This window comes from Bombus affinis, chromosome 1 (genome assembly GCF_024516045.1).
Source record: "Bombus affinis isolate iyBomAffi1 chromosome 1, iyBomAffi1.2, whole genome shotgun sequence".
NCBI lineage: Eukaryota > Metazoa > Arthropoda > Insecta > Hymenoptera > Apidae > Bombus > Bombus affinis.
In genome coordinates this window covers 10,423,210-10,437,538 of record NC_066344.1, presented here as the reverse complement: position 1 = coordinate 10,437,538, position 14,329 = coordinate 10,423,210, and the positions used below count along the sequence as shown (strand labels likewise).

The 14,329-nt window shown below is 32.8% G+C and overlaps 2 protein-coding genes and 1 long non-coding RNA gene across 11 annotated transcripts in view; 1 reads left to right on the top strand and 2 right to left on the bottom strand.

Annotated features, from left to right (window-relative positions):
- LOC126914205 (JNK-interacting protein 1) lies at window positions 1-9,522 on the top strand. Of its 5 annotated transcripts, none has more exons than XM_050717861.1 (8): window positions 1-149; window positions 2,443-2,655; window positions 3,759-3,962; window positions 4,616-4,891; window positions 5,081-5,233; window positions 5,444-5,724; window positions 5,821-5,999; window positions 6,440-9,522. In XM_050717861.1, exons 2-8 carry the CDS (start codon window positions 2,520-2,522, stop codon window positions 6,510-6,512), a joined length of 1,302 nt encoding a protein of 433 aa, XP_050573818.1. In that variant the 5' UTR covers window positions 1-149; window positions 2,443-2,519; the 3' UTR covers window positions 6,513-9,522. The 5 variants fall into 5 exon arrangements, with proteins under 5 accessions (XP_050573818.1, XP_050573809.1, XP_050573790.1 ...); XM_050717852.1 differs by having other exon boundaries at window positions 7-149; window positions 3,742-3,962; XM_050717833.1 differs by having other exon boundaries at window positions 7-149; window positions 3,721-3,962.
- Window positions 1,678-3,782, bottom strand: LOC126914326 (uncharacterized). Its single transcript, XR_007709632.1, has 2 exons — window positions 3,660-3,782; window positions 1,678-2,694 (listed from the first exon to the last, which is right to left on the bottom strand). It is a non-coding gene; the product is annotated as an uncharacterized LOC126914326 (long non-coding RNA).
- LOC126914074 (hypoxia-inducible factor 1-alpha-like) overlaps window positions 9,513-14,329 on the bottom strand; it is a 92,864-nt gene continuing 88,047 nt past the window's right edge. For all 5 annotated transcript variants that reach the window (XM_050717564.1, XM_050717572.1, XM_050717555.1 and 2 more), the window contains one exon: window positions 9,513-14,250. In XM_050717564.1, coding sequence (XP_050573521.1) covers window positions 14,164-14,250 — 87 coding nt within the window. In that variant the 3' untranslated portion in view covers window positions 9,513-14,163. The remainder of the gene's footprint in view (window positions 14,251-14,329) is intronic.

Here is a 14,329-nt window from a genome sequence, read left to right as displayed (position 1 = left end):
ATCAGGCCGTCACGGCCGCCTTCAGGACCGACCCCACGCCGTCTGTTTTCCGCTGGCTGTTGCAGAATGGCCGATACCGAATTTGAGGAATTTCGACACTATTTCGAGAGGCTTCCGCAGCATCTCAAGGCACCACTTTCTAATTACACGTGAGTACATGGCGTTCCATTCTCCTGTTTTGTCTTTGCGAATATATTCCTGTACAACGTGCGATGTTTCTGACGTTTGAAGGCGAATCGTTAGAAAGGATGGCGTGAAACGTACATCGGTGACACGTCGATGGGACATTCTATTTGTAGAGTGTATAATTTACTTGTTCTTCCTTTTTCCTTGTTTTACTAGAAAGGTAGATTTTTCAACATGTTGGTTTTTGCTACGATGACTGAATTAGGACGATCTTTGACGTAAAAGTATACCTCCTTAAATAGGGGTTGCGCTATCGACACTGTGGCAAGGCTTCTGACAGTATAGTAGGTGATCGTGTTTTTTAGGGTCGAGCTGTAAGGAGTTATAAAAATAGCAGAGACGGGATGAAATTAATTGGCAACGTTCGGTGTAAATGAACGTCTATGACATAGCATGTCTATTGTAGCAATTGTGGAATTGGGAATTAGTTGTATGTGATTACAATGGGAAGAAAAGCAACCCTTTTAATTTAACTTGTAGTAGTATGATTACTTTCTCGTAAAAATACTTGTGGTCTTTTTATTAATCTAGTCTGACATAGTTTTGTCATTGCAAAATTTTAACCACTACGAAAAAGCGTCATTGTGTTTTTGTAGCTCGTTTCTGTAACTGATGATTAATTCAATGCATTTCGAGTCGAGTTGCGTTAGGATTATATTACTTAGGGAGTAGGTTTCGACCCGATGAATCGCACATTCGGGAACAGATTAAAGGGGTAAGGTATAAGTGCATCAAAAAGATACACTGTGGAGGTGCGGTCGATGCTGTTCCCTGTCTGTGAAATAAATTCAGCGCAGAAGAATGCAGTATATATACGACACTTGTCAAATGTTATCGTTTTCCATAAGAAAAGCTACAAATTTAATATTTTATTAAACTGAGATTATGATTAAATCAAATATTACTTTACCGCTTTTAACGTTATATGTCATCTTTCATTTACTATTATAAGAGTTTTCCTTCCTACTTTTACAAGTGTATAAATAACATCCTTTTATTTTGTCTATTTTAATCATAAAAAATAACGAATTAATGTAGAGATCTTAAACACGAAAATATAAAAATGAAGTATCTCCTTTATTGCTACTAATAAGTCAAATCTATAAATCAAATGGCATTTTCGCAAGTGATTAACCGTGGTTTGAAAATGCAAAGTGTGCGTAAAAATTTTATTTATTTACGGTCAACGATACTCGATGCAATGGCAAGATAGAATGAAATAAAATCAATTGGAGTCTATCGTATACGTGAAACGATTTCCACTTTAGCTGTCAGTCATGATTACTTGCCTTTTGTACAAAACAAGCACGCGCTATTAATGGACCAGTCACGCCTCAGTTTTTATCGTTAATTATCTAATCTGTCGTCCCCATTTCTTTACAGCGACGAATTGATTATAAGTTTCGAGGTTCGTAAATAGAATCGGATTTAAAACGACTGACCATCTCTCCGTTTTCGATAATAATAAATAATTATATTTATAAAACACCGTTATATTTTTCAGAAAAATAAAATATAATTTTTCATATAACTGTTAGACGATACGAATATTGAAGTTTATAGAAGATACGTATACATATATCGTAAACCACAAGATTAAAATAACACGTCGTTTACCTGTTGGTCAATGGTATCCGAGTGTTTCTTAGACGCGAGACGTTTCCTGGGAGTTCCAATCTGTCAACTTTGATTCACTTGCTTTTTAAATAGATAATACTTTAACAAAAGATGTATTAAAACACGACATATTATTTTTGTTAAGAAATTTCAATTAATTCTGATATTCGTTGAATATGACATAAAAGATCTTACCTATTCCCTAGAAACGAAGATATACCTTTCATATTATCCGTTGTATAACACGAACGTCATTTTTATATTACAAAACATTTAATTATTTAGTAGAAAAATTAATATAAAGAATATATCATTCATCTACATGATATAAAATTCACTAACAGTTGTATAGTCGATTCCCTGGTACATACAAACATAGACTTTCTAGATACAGCTCCTGTTATCATTACATTCTCATTCTGTTAATATCATTCTCCTGCTTTTTCAATTTTTTAGTTTCACGCTTAAAACTTCTTCGTGTCTCACTCTTTGCCTCTAAAATTAATCAAGAATTTAATATAATGATCATTGCTGGTGTTTGGTAAGAACATTAGTAACATTTGATCTTTGCCCTTAAAAGTTTTATATTTTAAATGATCAATTTCAATAATTAATACTGCGAACTATTACTGAAAACAGGCTCGTTCACGATGTGATGATAGACGATTCACCGACCTCGTCGCAGGATAGCGACCCAGAGGTTGAGAGATCTTGCGATGGAGTCGCAGGCGATTCCGAGGACGAGGAAGTGGTGGTCATTCATCGGCACGAGAATCAGAGCGGACACACTTCCGGTGATGATAGCGAAGATCTCGATCACAACTGTTCCATCGTCGCTGATAGCGACTTTAGGTTGGTAACATCGTAAGTGCACACTACTTCTCTTTTGGCCTGCGAACATATAAATTCCATAGATCAATATTTCTAATTCAAGACTTTGGAATCGAAAAAATTATCGAGAGATCGTGCAATTTTTGTTTGTCAGAATTTTCCTCTAAAAATTATAATGATATTGATATAAGTGTAAATCAAAGTGGCAATTTTAACTAACTCGTCTTGAATTTTGTTCGAGATAATCAGAGGACTCCTTGCTCGAAGAAATTAACTCAAAGAATATATTGAATGTTAGTTATAATTTTCGAAATGAATAGGCAGGCCTCTAATTATTTCCAACTATATGTCATGTTCAATGAATTACGTGTCGTTGATATTAAACAATTTAGATTGCCTGTTTAAATTCAAATTCAAATTTAGTCGTGCATCTATGTTTCCTCTTTGAATGCAACTTCTTGTAACTTCTGCATGCAAGAAGTTTTTGTTCCTCTATTAATTTAAACATTTCCAATTAAATCTTTATAGATGTACAAGGTTACAATTATTTTTAAGCACTCGTTATTCTTTCCAAGAAAAAAAGCTATCGATATTCTTTTAATTTTAGAAATGCTACTATGGTAAAGGCAAATTTGCACGTCAATTTACTTATGACTAGGATAGTGACTCGTGCAGTGCGTTCCAGTGTCATCTGTGTATCCTCTTGCATCTCCTGAAGAAATGATCTCCCCCTGTCGTTAAAGCATTGAGAACAGATTACATAACATTAGGCACTAAACTGAAATTGCGTGTGATATAGATCGACAAATGAAATGAAATTTATTACAATAAAAAGGAAAAACGAATGACCATTCGCTGATTGATTAAACAGAAAAGATACAAGTATGCAAGGATACGAGTGTGTGGTGCTTTTGTGTAAAGAAACAAATTTTGTTATCCGTTCTCAATCGTGATGGGAATTTATTAGTGGCACTCACTATTGTGGAAACCCAATTAGAGAGAAAAAGAAAGTAAAATCTACACACTTTAAATGGCATGGTGAAAGGTAGCTTAGCTCACTACACGACTACCCTTGGGTGACATTAGCTTGTTCGGTGGACTGAGCAGCAGGGGTCGATCGGCAGGCGTCGGTGGACCAGGCCCTGGTGGAGGTAGCACTGCCGGAACCGGTAACGGTGGTAGAGATAGCGTAGTCAGCGACGTCGGGGATTCCTGTTCCAGTCTGAGTTCCTGGCCCACACCTGAACATGTACCCTCGAATCGTCCTGGAAGTGGTAGCACCGAGCGCAGACGTCGGAGATTACCGGAAATTCCTAAAACGAAGAAATGTAAGAAACTTAAAACTGTAAATATCGATATACATATATACATATACATATGTTTAACCCTTTAGACATAATATCACCTAGTAATTATTAAATCCTTCTTAAATTACGTATTATAGAATTGTAGTAGTCATAATAGTTTATCAGAGACAATCCAGCTTTGTTCATGGTTCTTATTCCGTTTCTTTGTGAATCAAAAAGATATTTTATACTATAGAAGGTCAGTGAGGAAAAGGTTGTTACGCTATGATACCTTGACAACGTGACCGTCAATGTGTAACACGATCCATTGCGAATCAGCCTTATCTTATGCGTTTCTCATCACCTGTTTTGATTCACTGATCTTGACGATACCATGCATTCAACCGCAGAATCGACGACCGCAACCAAAGAAAATCCATAATGACATCTAACTTACGTCACGTCACTTGTTGAAGATACATATAACTGAGACTTATTGACCTGTGATCACATTTGTTCTAATATGCGTCGAACGCATTACGTGTAGTCTATCATTGTTTATACGTGAAAATTAAACATGTTAAATTTACATGATTTGAAGTACCTGCTCATTCGGGAAGAAGGTAGCCATTTATTAATTATTCGAATTACTTGAATAAATTTATTTGTTTTGTAAAATATTTGCTTTTTTTTAGCTCTGCCTATCGGTCAGACGTCTATGCAGTCGTCATCGTCTCTGGCAGACGAATTGAATGCAGCAACTGGTTCGAGTTCTAGCCGGCCGCATTTAGTCTTACGAAAATGTCACTCGAGGCTTCGTCATGAGGATAGTTCACCTGACAGCGAGCGAATGGCTACTGACAGTGGTCATTCCACTGCTCATTCGCCGGAAAATGGACCGAAAAGTGTGTCGCCGATTCCCTGTAACACGTTGCAGAACACTGACTCTGTTTCGCCGAGTAGTACACCAGGTGATTTTTTCCTCGATGTCATTCTCGTAAATTATATATAAATATTTTACTTAGTTTTACTTGGTCGTGTGTTTCGTGCTAAAAGTTTCTATTTGTTTCTCATACGATGGAATGTCATTGTTCATTGAAACTTTCAATACAATTTTACATTATAATTTCCGTTATATTTGTTTCCGTATTGCTTCGAAGGAAGCGGTGGTGTGCCTTTTACTCAATTAGAGCTGTTGGAGGCGACGCATCGAGGATTGCACAAATTCGTACCAAGACATCATGATGAGATCGACCTCGAAATCGGTGATCCTATTTACGTTCAGAAAGAGGCTGACGATCTATGGTGTGAAGGTTCGAATATTCTTTGACTCTTAGGTTTGACCAACCCGTTCTTTATCTTGATCAATCATACAAAATTTTAATTATTCCTAAATAAGATCAAGAAAACTCTTCTTATAACATAATGTTGAACAACTTGAAATTCAAGTTAAAGAACATCAATGACAATGAACTTGTTAGTAATGATTGATATATGTTTATATGTTTGTGTTCGTATTGAAGGTGTGAATCTGAGAACAGGTCGCCAAGGTATCTTCCCCTCGGCTTACGCGGTCGACATGGATTACAGTGACTTTGATCCCTCGGCGCCGAAGGTGAAGAGGGAAAGATACCTTCTTGGTTATTTGGGATCTGTGGAGACATTGGCGCATAAAGGCACTGGTGTCGTTTGTCAAGCAGTTCGAAGAATTGTCGGAAACTCGCAAGAATCTCCCGTTTCACAAAGCTGTATCTTGGAAGTGTCCGATCAGGGTCTTCGAATGGTCGATAGAAGTAAACCACGGGTATATTCAAGATTTAAAAGTTCTTCTTAAATTTCCTTCTCCATTGTATCTATTCTTTCCTTTTTTTTTAACAAATGGTACGCTGTGTTTTTTCAGAAGAATCAAGGACCCTGTCACGATTATTTCTACTCGCTTAAGAATGTTTCATTTTGCGCGTTTCATCCTCGCGATCATCGCTACCTCGGCTTCATCACGAAGCATCCTACCTTGCAAAGGTTCGCTTGCCACGTTTTCATCGGTCAAGAATCTACGAGGCCCGTTGCCGAAGCCGTCGGGTATGCATTTCCCTGTACTTTCTTATTATCAATTTGTTTTTATTATAATTCGTAATTTCATTTAACCCCTTTACTCACAACATAAAATCGTACTCGTGAGAATTCCTTTCTTGATTCAATAAACATAGATTATGTTCAGAACCCTATCTTCAGTTTCAATTCTTTAGACCGAGAATGTTAAATAAAAGTTGTATTATAGCAATAAATAGTTACTGTTTAGTCATGAACCAACTAAATAATTCTTGTAATTAAAGGGCAAGGGGTTAATTTCACGACTGAATTAAAACAAATTTTTCTTTATCAGCCGTAACGTTATGTAATTTAAATTTTCCTCTTCATTGAACATTATAAGCCACCGTATAAACCAACGTTCGTTTCAAACTACCTACGATTGTTAAAAAGGTTACTGATATGTAAGTATATTATGTTTTCTTTCGTAGGCGTGCTTTCCATCGGTTCTACACGAAGTTCATCGAGACTGCTTTCCCGATAGAGGATATCTATATCGAATAGATTGTACTGCTGGCCTGTCGTATAGCGGCTACGGAGGAAAAGATAAATCTCACATTCCTTTGTCCCTTGTACATACTGCCCTTAGTTGTAGATATTATAAAAGAAAAATGATAGACGCGAATCAAACACCCAATTTATGTACATATACATATATGCATATACATGTACACATAAGTACTTACTTGTATGTAGACCTATATGTATGTACATATATCTGTATGTATCGAGCAATTTCGGGAAGCGTCACGTCGGGACCGATTATTCAATGCCGTCTATTGTTTCCACATATTCAATTTATTATTTATATTTCTTGTTTTTTTATTAATTATTAAATTTAATCTATTATTTATATATTTCTTAATTTATCAATTCTACAGATCTCGACCGCTTTCCATTATCTCATCCATCAATCCTGCCTTCATCACTTTCCATTTATGCACGAATCAATCCATAGTTCCTGTGAGGCAATTTCATTAGTCGCGAAATCATTTTTCCTCGCTTTCATTACTTTTTGTTACTACGATGGGATGCGGCGACTTAAACTCCGAGTGAAAAATCTTTAATATTTGAATAACGTACACTAATTACTTACCAGATAAGAATTAATCGTTAACCTTTCGATCCTTCGACCAAAATATCCGTATAGCGACACATAGAACGAGACAAAACCGACAATAGTGTGGATCGTTCCAACATTTTATTTCAGAATAAAAAAAATGGTAGCGAACAAAATTTCAGTTTGAATTTCTTTTGTCGTGCGCGTGTAGAACGACCGATTCATTGCTTTCAACCGTATAAACGTTTCGAATTTGCTCCGAATTACGTTTAAATCGTGGCAACGAAAGAATATCGTTTTCTTCAAAAAAGAAAAAGAAAAGGAAACGATCTCCAAACGCGCCAAGAGATATTATTATCGTATCGTATTTAGAGACACGTCTATTTTTCTATCTTTCTTTCTGAAAGAATCGTTAATTATAGATTGCGTTGTAAACGATAAGGCTTTAACGTTTTACGATCTTATTCGATTCCGCGACCTTCGGATGATTCGAATCGCAAAACGACGATTGAAACGCACATTGGCCTCCCTGAATCTTAATTATTATTATCGATTGTACTGCGTTACAGCGTTTCGCGAACTTTCATGCAGTACGAATCAAATCGCACGCACCGAACGATAAAAGGTCGATCTATAAATATAAACAATGAATAAGAATGAAAGGTATATATAAAACGGTCGCGATTATTAATTTGTACCATATTTATTATAATGTTCGATCGTGAGTCTCATGATAAGTCTCGTAATTCGAAAATTCTTCGACATCCTTCGACGTATCGCTTTTGTCAACGAAAATACTCTTAGATTGGTGCATATGAAATGTCGTTGATGGGATAACCCATTAAATTTTGTCTTATTGCCAATTATCAACTACAAATAAGAAGAGGAAATTTATTATAAATCAAGTATATGTAACGTTAAGACGATTTACATATTTAAAACATTACAACCTTATTATTGGCCGTTACGAATAATTATAATATTCGTATAATTTTCTTATATACCATGAAAGCTACTGTATACATATATGTATTTAGCATTTGGAGAAGGACAAAGATATTCTCTATTCCATCTTGAAAGAAATTGTAACAGCTTCACCTCAAGACCTTTTAAATTTTAGAATTGATAATTCTCATGAACCTAAAATAATAAATAATAGATAATGAATCATGTGGAAATTACTTGGATTAAATATGTGGTATTTTGAAGAAATTACATATTGTTAAAATTTTATTTGAAAAAAAAAAACGACATTTTATATGTAGCAACTAATACAATTACTAATTTTGCTCTTTGAGTTTCTTTTTTTTCTGTATATGTTAAAAATGAATCAGTCTCGTTATAGGTATCATTTAGTTTAGATGATTACGTGCTTGGGATTTGATCCACGCTGTACACGTATTGAACAACTCAGTTACACACAGTATGTTGAATAAAAATTGAGAGACAAACTGCAGTGCTTACTCATTACTAAGAGACTCTTGTCTGCACCATCGTCTATCAAATATACGTGCCTTTGATTGAGATCGCCTCGAGTATCGTGCCTTTACGATTATTTTCTCATACAGGTACAAATTAATATCATCCGCGTGTGTATAACTCATTATTACTTACTCTTGAATTTTTTCATGAACTGCATCGTCAAGTTAGAATAAAAAGGTGCGTGATGCAAAAAACCATACTTTGACTACATTTATGTCCGTTACCTTTAAAACTTGATTAAAAAGAAACGTAGATTTACTTGTGACAAAAGGAAGAAAAGGAAATGTTACCGTTGATCGTTTATGGAAAGTGAAACCTATATTTATCGTTCTATCTTTCGATTTGAAGTTTTTCGATGTTTTCGTCGTCGAGATATTTGATTGGGGATTCGATTGGAACCTTCGCTCGATAAAAAATCATAAATTAAGGTATAGTTGCAACTTTTCAATAGATAAACAGAGGAATGAATCTTCGTTATCGATCGTGACTTTTTCTTTCTTTTTTTATCTCATGAGAGGTAAATGGACAAAATGCCTTGTTTACCGAGTTATTTGCTCGAAAAGAACATACACGCTTTGTTCGTTCGTGTAATATAAGTACGTACATACCTACATTGGAAGCGCTGGCCAAATTGTTCTTTTCCGACAGTCATGATCTAAATGAATCCTATATGCTTAGCAGAACTCTTTACTTATTTCTTAGTTAGATGAATGCTCAGAAGAAAAAAGCAAAGAAAAAAGAAACAGGAGAACAACAGAATGTTTAAGAAGAGCAGAATTCTATGGGGACAAATAATGTGTTATAAACTAGCAGGAAAATAATCACAGTCCAGCAAGAACATGAAGAAATACTGTCAGTTATGTTGACAGTGTTTAATGTGATAATGTCTGTCTGTAATATTTTGCAGGGCGGTCAGTCTTGCAGTTATTTTAAGATCCTGTTATGTAATAAATATAAACTCATCATTTTAAATATTTTATTATCTTACTGTACTTTCTGTTTTGTTTTTATTGAAACAATTAAATATATTCAGGAACGCATATTGATTCTATGAAATAGACAGGACATTAGGATTAAAATACATATTTGAACGAAGGTTGCAATGCTTGCAATTTTTTCATATAATTTCTACATATATTTTTTCCAGGCAGTATTATTTACAAAAATGTTATGCTTCCTACAAGTCTTGATAATTCAGTCTTGACACAAGTTATATGTGTACATATCTCAATCGTTATAATATTTCCGTATTGAATATACTAAGAATTTATCTTTTTTTCATCTCATTATTTATGCTTCTCTATATATGTGTTTTGTTTTTGTATTATCATTTAATCATATTTAATTTATTTGGAAACAGAAATTAGGAAATGATTACTGCAAGAATGCGATCTACTGGATATACAATCTTAAGACCAATTTTTAATGCTAATCATGTAAACAAAAAGACAAAAATTTAATTTAATCACGTTTAACATCTTTTTTGTTTTAATTTTGTTTCATTAAACAGTAGAAAACGAGTCCCTCGAAATTAATGTTTGCATACATGGTAAACTCTTGTCTTTATATTCCTTCGTTTCAATATCTATGCTGCACTGAACAACGCGACTGTAAACATTTTTATAAATTTCTGCATGAATCTCCTCATCGTGCACAGTAATATCAATTCTTTCTCTCAATTTGAAAAAACAGAGAAACGGAATTCAGTTATATTTTCTATCATTCTTTGGCAATCTACGAAGAGCTATACACCTCCAATATTACAAGTTTCTTATAATTCTCAACACCTTGCTTTGATTATCATTCACCAATGTTAACATATTCGAATTGAGTATAAATATATATACATAAAAACGTGGATATAAAATTAATATAAAAGTATTGAGGTCATATACATATATGAATGTGAAAGTACTTAATAAAGATATACGATAACTGTAATTAAACAGTTATATAACTTTTATTATGCTTTCATCTAATGTGCAAAGTGCAGTATAATTTGGAGGCGCATTTCTCTTCAAAGAAGCTCATAAAAAGCGAATCACATTCGCAGGTATCCTAATAACTACGGCGAAATTTACACAGTGTTCGATAAGTTTTCGAGAGCACCGAAGTTAAAAGCTAAATTAGCCTGTACAATGATTAGCTTGGTCGGTAATTAATTCTGTACACACAATACGAATGCAAATATATGTGTCGTTTTTATTTCATTACATAGTGAAATGGGAAAAAGAGTAGGAACTAATACTTCCAATTTTCGTGTGAAAGTACAACTGTGCAAGCTTGAAAAAAAAAGAATATATATATATATATTATTATATTATATATATATATAATCTGACAATAGAAAACGACTCACATATTGCATGATGGAGATTTTAATTTAAATTATTAGTTCTCAGTATTTCTAAAAAGTAATGATTAATATATTACTATGCGGTTACCTTACGCAGAAGCGTAATACTGTCATCATAAAGTTTAACTTTCTTTTTCCTCCTTTCTTTCTCCTTTTCTCCTTCTCTCTCTCCCTCTCTTTATCTCTCTTCTTCTTCGTTTCCATTTTTACAAACAAGATTACGGAGAGACGATCGCTTTACATAAAAGTTTTTGACATTGCTTGCACAGGATGCAAATCAATATTGTATTTCGACCATACAATAATTCGAAAATTGTCATTTTACTTGTAAAGATATATGTATAGAAATGTACAAGAAGGATGTATAACACAATCGTGTTGAATTGTGCTATGTTATCTTACAGAAAGAAATTGTAAAAATCACTAATGTGCAAACAGCAGAGTATAAAATATAATAAAGGTAGTATTTACAGTATTATAAGATTAAATATATAGCGAATCCTGTAGTGCCATCTGTTTATGTCACGTTTTGTTCATTTTGTAACATATTTTCTGATCGAGCAAAGATTTTGATTTCTATTTGATGAGGCAGGTTTGTAATTTTCTTTCATACCAAATGACTATTACATATTCTTTCACTGCCATTAATAAATGTTCATATAAATACGAATTACATATTGTTATCTTATCACGAGGCTTCAAGAAACACATAAAAGTCACTTATATGTATTATAATATTTTTAATTAACAAGATATAATAGATACTACATAAGTTAACCAATTTGTAATTGGTTCAATAACAATTAATTGTAGAAATATCATTTCTATGCATACTTTTTTAGACATACAAAACATGAGCAGGGTGGCTAAGCACGAAATGCATCACCAAGAATCATAAAACATATGAACAATTTGCTTGATAAATTAAAGGGATCAAGAGTGACACTAAACATAGACACTTTAAATTTGCTATTTGTACTATGATGATAATGACAAATTGGAAAGTTTGCCATTCACTTAACTAAACATCCCATAATATAATAATTACACACGGGATCATTTATATCTTTACTAACAGTATGATAGTATGTAAAAAAGTTTAGATTCTTATCAACGTCAGGCGATCATGAGGTAAGAATAGTCGAATTCTCTTAACCATAAAAATGAGCATAGTTTACATCTTAATATATTATACTTTTCTTAATATATTATACATTTATATATCATAACGCTAGTTAAAGAAAACGAAAATAGAACGACAATCTACCTCAATACGCTTGACATCGATGTCAATGACATAAAAACGAGTTAACGATAATTTTTTTTTACAATGAACATGGTGTATACACATATACGTAGATAATTATACGCAGATAATTACCCTTTTCTCGTAATTTCATAATTCTTATTTGTACAAAGCATCGTTCAAAGATAATCAAGATAAATAGATAATCTATATTAACTTTTGCTAAGTTATCAAGCACATAAAATAATATAAATTGTATTCTCTGATTTGAGTCTACACGAATATTGTTACTTTAAAAAATATCATGCGTACAATGCTTTGTCGTCATATTTCAAAATACGAATTTACGTTCAAAAAGGGGTGATGATTGCATGAACATTAGAAGATTATTTGTAAATTACGACTCTAAATCCTACTGATATCATAACTCGTATCAGTAGGTAGGAGCATGAAAAACTCTTTAGTGTATTTAAGAAATAGCACATGAACTGTAAATAGATATACAACATGAATGAATGATGAACAATACACAAAGAACAGAAGAAAACGGCCTAAAAGGAAACGTATTTCCTTAATCGGTAGTACGATCAATGAAATATTCGGAATTCTTATTTACAATCTATCAGCCTTATTGATACTTGTACACAGGAAAATGGGACTAAAATGATATACATATTATTCATATGTATTGAATATGTCCATAATGTATAATTTTTCCTATGCACAATCCCATTCTATATATTTTAACATTCTTTTTACATTCAATGGCAAGTTCATTTGCCTGATTATGCTACTTATGGATGGATAATGAGACCAATAAAATCTAAAAATTCGTCATAAATGACGATTGCAAACACGAAATATAACATTGATTTACGTATATATACAATGGAATTGAACTCTCTCAAAAAATTTGTAAAAATAACGAGTTAATGCGTCAAATGCTTAAAAGTGCATATGTATGTCACAAGTAGTATATACATGAATAGAGAAATAATAATCAATCCACACAATTTTAGAAATTGTTTTAGGAAAAAAAGAAATCGGTAAGAGTCGAAACGTTTATAATCAATATGTGATTGTTACTATTTTCAAGTAACAATAATAAAAGCTACATACAATTATGTATCTAATATTCCTTTTATAATATATTCTTTTTTAAAGATATAGTTTTTTTCGTTCAAAACAGAAATTTTGTACTACCATCTTGCTTTTATTAGTATGGATTAAATCGAATTTCGATAATTATTACAATTTAAACAGAATTGGTGAAATCCATTCATACATATACATATTCTAGTCTATTCGACGTAGAAATAGTTTTCGTTCTCAATCGAGAACAACGGGTGAGCACAAACGGTCCTGAAGGCTAAAGAAATGGTATGTTCATCCAAAATTGGTTTTACACTATACACAAGTTCGCTATGATAAAATTTGAAAACTGCGCAACACTGGACCGTTAAAAATGTCAAACACGCTCACCACTTACAATACATAAATTGTTCATATTTACGCCAAACATTAGGCGATGTGTAATGCGTTTTAAAAATTCTGCATACACACGACGTAAAGTATTTTAATTAGTTCGTCTGTTTCCTACTTGCAATGCTTTTTCTTCTTAGTTTAATTTGAAAACAAAATATTGAATTGAAATATTCTTTCAACTGACACTTTATTTTCACTAGATGTCTCTGATAATAAATATTATTATCTCTTCTTAAATCGTAGAACGTAAATCGACCTCGCTATATTGTTGGATTGTTATTACATATTCTTTCACTTTATCGTTGTGTCATTGATAGACGAATAAGTTATTGTAAACTTCATTGGAATATTCAGTGTGATAGATGTGCAACAACACGCACATCATTACCAATTGTATACTTCTTCTCAGTATACTTATCTTTTAATTATTATGAATTTGATGAAATAACACTTTCCTTCTTAAAGGAACAATTTGCTAAGTTTAGAAGTACTTTTGAAACTGTGTTGTAGGCATTCCCAAAAATTTTTATACACCAATATTGTGTTTTATGTTTATTTGCATATGATCTTGTTGTAGTGTTTCAAGAATTTGTTTCTGCTTATTATGTTCTGCCTAAAATTTAAAATAAAAAATTGCGTTTAATTTTTTAAAAATAAAATGCATTAAGAAGATTATAATTAGAAATTGTTCT